The following is a 3,378-nucleotide window of genomic DNA, read 5'->3' on the forward strand; positions in this document are numbered from 1 at the left end:
ACCCTATATCACACACACAAACTGTTCCCCCGCAACGCTGATTACACTGCGAGTCGGTTCGGGTCAGGTAGGCTCCGGTTACTAAAATGGGCGGGGGGAAATGCCCAGGATCCCCTCCGTAGCGTACTAGACGTCAGTCCATTGCATTTCGCAGGAGTAGCCTATCATGCTCCGCTATAGGATCTTTGATTCTGCGTGTACAAAACATCAGGAGATGTCTGGACGAGGAAAAACCAGCGGCAAAGCTCGGGCCAAGGCCAAGTCTCGCTCGTCCCGGGCTGCACTGCAGTTCCCGGTCGGTCGTGTTCATGGGCACTTGTGGAAAGGCAACTATGCCCAGCGGGTGGGTGCAGGAGCCCCTGTCTATCTGGCTGCTGTGCTCGAGTATCTAACGGCTGAAATCCTCGAGCTGGCCGGCAACGCGGCCCGGGACAACAAGAAGAGCCGCATCATCCCCAGACATCTGCAGCTGGCCGTCCGCAACGACGAGGAGCTCAACAAGCTGCTGGGAGGGGTGACCATCGCTCAGGGCGGTGTGTTGCCCAATAACCAGGCCGTGCTGTTGCCCAAGAAAACCGGCGGAGCGAGCAAGTAAGCGAGAGAAACTCAACATAGTGACCCAAAGACTCTTTTCATAGCCACTCACCATGTCTGTGGAAGGGCTGATCATCGATTATGCTTACGTTCTCCCCGTTTCCTCCCACACACAAAAAACGTCCACGGTTGTAGGTTAATTGGTTTGATATAAATGTTTAAAAATATATGTTTTTCAAACACTTATCATTTGTAGGATAGTGTTCATGTGTGAGGATCGCTAGTCGGTGCGGACTCGCTGGTCCGAAGGGTCAGTTTCCGCGTTGTACCTCAAAACTAAACATGAAACAGCGGTTGGCTGATGCGGGAAGTTACATTTAGGCAGATATTCCTCAGAACATTGGCAGCGACCTACAGTAAGAGATCCTCCTCGAAACCAACTCTGTTTCCCTCTCACCTACAGAACAATGAATGCAGCAACACTAAAATCGACTCAAGGTTTCTCTCCGAAAACAGTGATTAATATCCAGCCTCGGGCAGAGCTGAATTCCTTCAGTTTCGCTAGTGGATCAGTAAATCCGCACCGCATACAATTTATGGGGACATTAAAATCGATATAAATTGATGGAAACGATATTATGATAACATTTGCCTCTGTTCTTGTTTGCACTGAAATTGGTCGGCAATCACACTGCAGTCTTTTCTCCGATTGACTGAGCTCCGACCGCCGGAGAGAGGAGAGAAGCAGCGAGAGCTAGTATTGGCTGGAAGTAAGTGAGTCAAAGGGAAAGAAGATTTAAAAAGAGCGCCAAAGGCCCAGGTTCAAGTAATTTACTAATTAGCCGTAAATTAGTTAATTACGTGTGTGCGTGTGCGCGTGCGCGTCTGCGTCTGTTTATGTGTGTCAGAGTCTGTGCATGTGTGAGTGTCTGTGTGAGGTGGAGGGTGTGTGTTTAATCAACAAATAGTACAAATAATAATAGTATTTCGTATTTCAGAGCTTATTCGTTATGTTTAATAGCCTGATGGCTGTCAGGAAGAAGCTGGTCCTCAATGAGGGTGTTACAGTTTTCAGTTTACAAAAGTCGGACGTGACTCCAGAAGACGGGCATAAGTCAGTCAGTCCACAAGCTGTGATTCAATCTGTCAGTCCAGAGGCCATGAGTTTGTCAGTCAGTCCAGAGACCACGAGTTAGTCCCAATCCATTTACAATACAGACTGCGAGTGAATTAATTATCTGATAGGAGATTATGGGAATGTAACCTCCCATTAAGATCCGCTGCTAACCATTCGAAACAAATAGAACATAACAGCGGTTGGATTTTTGTGCAAAGGGGATTAGGTTATGGGCAGGTTATTATTCATAGCCTCACTTAGGTGTAAAAGTTGGTTCAGTGAAAGGACCGGGAACTTGTAGTGATCTTGATAAGAAGTGCGATTTCAGGGGACTTACAACACAGGTTACAGTTAATACATCATGTTCATCACAGCAATTAAACCACATCAACAGCAGCAAAATGCAAATGCAGTACCTTGTTCATATTAGTCCGCTCTATATGTAACGTTGTGGGTGAAATATTTGGAGACAGAGACAAGCTGAGAGGGAATAAGATGATAACATTTCCGCGTCAGTGCAGAGGGCGGGAACGTAACAGCGACACCAGGACTGTGAGAAGAACCGCAACATTTAGAACTCAATGGAGGAGGTTAAAGGGGTTAATTAAGAGGATCTAGGGGTTCACGTTTAAGGATAAGAGGGAAGGATAAGAGGGAAGTCTTTTAGGACCGAGATGAGAAAATCATTTTTTACACAGAGAGTGGTGAATCTCTGGAATTCTCTGCCACAGAAGGTAGCTGAGGCCAGTTCATTGGCTATATTTAAGAGGGAGTTAGATGTGGCCCTTGTGGCTAAAGGGATCAGGGAGGTATGGAGAGAAGGCAGGGATGGGATACTGAGTTGGATGATCAGCCATGATCATATTGAATGGCAGTGCAGGCTCGAAGGGCCGAATGGCCGACTCCTGCACCTATTTTCTATGTTTCTATAAGAGGATGGAAAAAGAGCATGAATGAAAGCTTGCGGGAATATAAAAACGGACTGTAAAAGCTTATTTATATATGTAAAGAGGTTCAGATTAGTGAACACAAATGTAGGTCCCTTTCAAGCAGAGACTGATGAATTTATAATGGAGAAACAAGGAAATGACAGAACAGTTAAATGAGTACTTTGGTTCTGTCGTCACTATGGAAGATACAAACAATCTCCCAGAAATACTAGGGGACCGAGGATCTAGTGAGAGGAAGGAACTGAAATAAATCCACATTAGTCAGAAAATGGTGTTAGGTAAACTGTTGGGACTGGAGGCAAATAAATCCCCAGGGCGTGATGGTCGACATCCCAGCGTACTCAAGGAGGTGTACCCCAGAAATCATGGATGCATTGGTGAACATTTTCCAATTTTCACTCGACTCTGGATCAGTTCCTTGTACTGGAGGGTAGACACTGTATCTCCACTTTTTTGGATGTTTTCAAGAGAGAGTTAGATTTTGCTCGTAGGTCTGAAATAATTAAGGGATATGGGGGGAAAAGCCGAAACTGGGTACTGATTTTAGACAGTCTGAAGAAGGGTTTCGGCCCGAAACGTCGCCTATTTCCTTCGCTCCATAGATGCTGCTGCACCCGCTGAGTTCCTCCAGCAATTTTGTGTACCACTGATTTTAGATGATCAGCCGTGATCATAATGAATGGTGGTGCTGGCTCGAAGAGCCGAATGGCCTTGTCCTGCACCTTTTTCTATGTTTCTCACTTAGGTAGCTCCGGCATTCTCTTTCGCTCTATCCCT

The 3,378-nt window shown here is 46.1% G+C and overlaps 1 protein-coding gene across 1 annotated transcript; it reads left to right on the forward strand.

The window, feature by feature from the left end:
- Positions 1-214: 214 nt before the first annotated feature.
- On the forward strand, positions 215-618 carry LOC116968394 (late histone H2A.L3-like). The gene has a single exon (XM_033015176.1). It carries the CDS (start codon positions 215-217, stop codon positions 593-595), a length of 381 nt encoding a protein of 126 aa, XP_032871067.1. The 3' UTR covers positions 596-618.
- Positions 619-3,378: the final 2,760 nt, after the last annotated feature.

Source organism: Amblyraja radiata, chromosome 45, assembly GCF_010909765.2.
Source record: "Amblyraja radiata isolate CabotCenter1 chromosome 45, sAmbRad1.1.pri, whole genome shotgun sequence".
Classification (NCBI taxonomy): Eukaryota; Metazoa; Chordata; class Chondrichthyes; order Rajiformes; family Rajidae; genus Amblyraja; species Amblyraja radiata.

Excerpts from the sequence above, each read along its gene's own strand:
- LOC116968394 (XM_033015176.1), top strand. The coding sequence starts at position 215 with ATGTCTGGACGAGGAAAAACCAGCGGCAAAGCTCGGGCCAAGGCCAAG.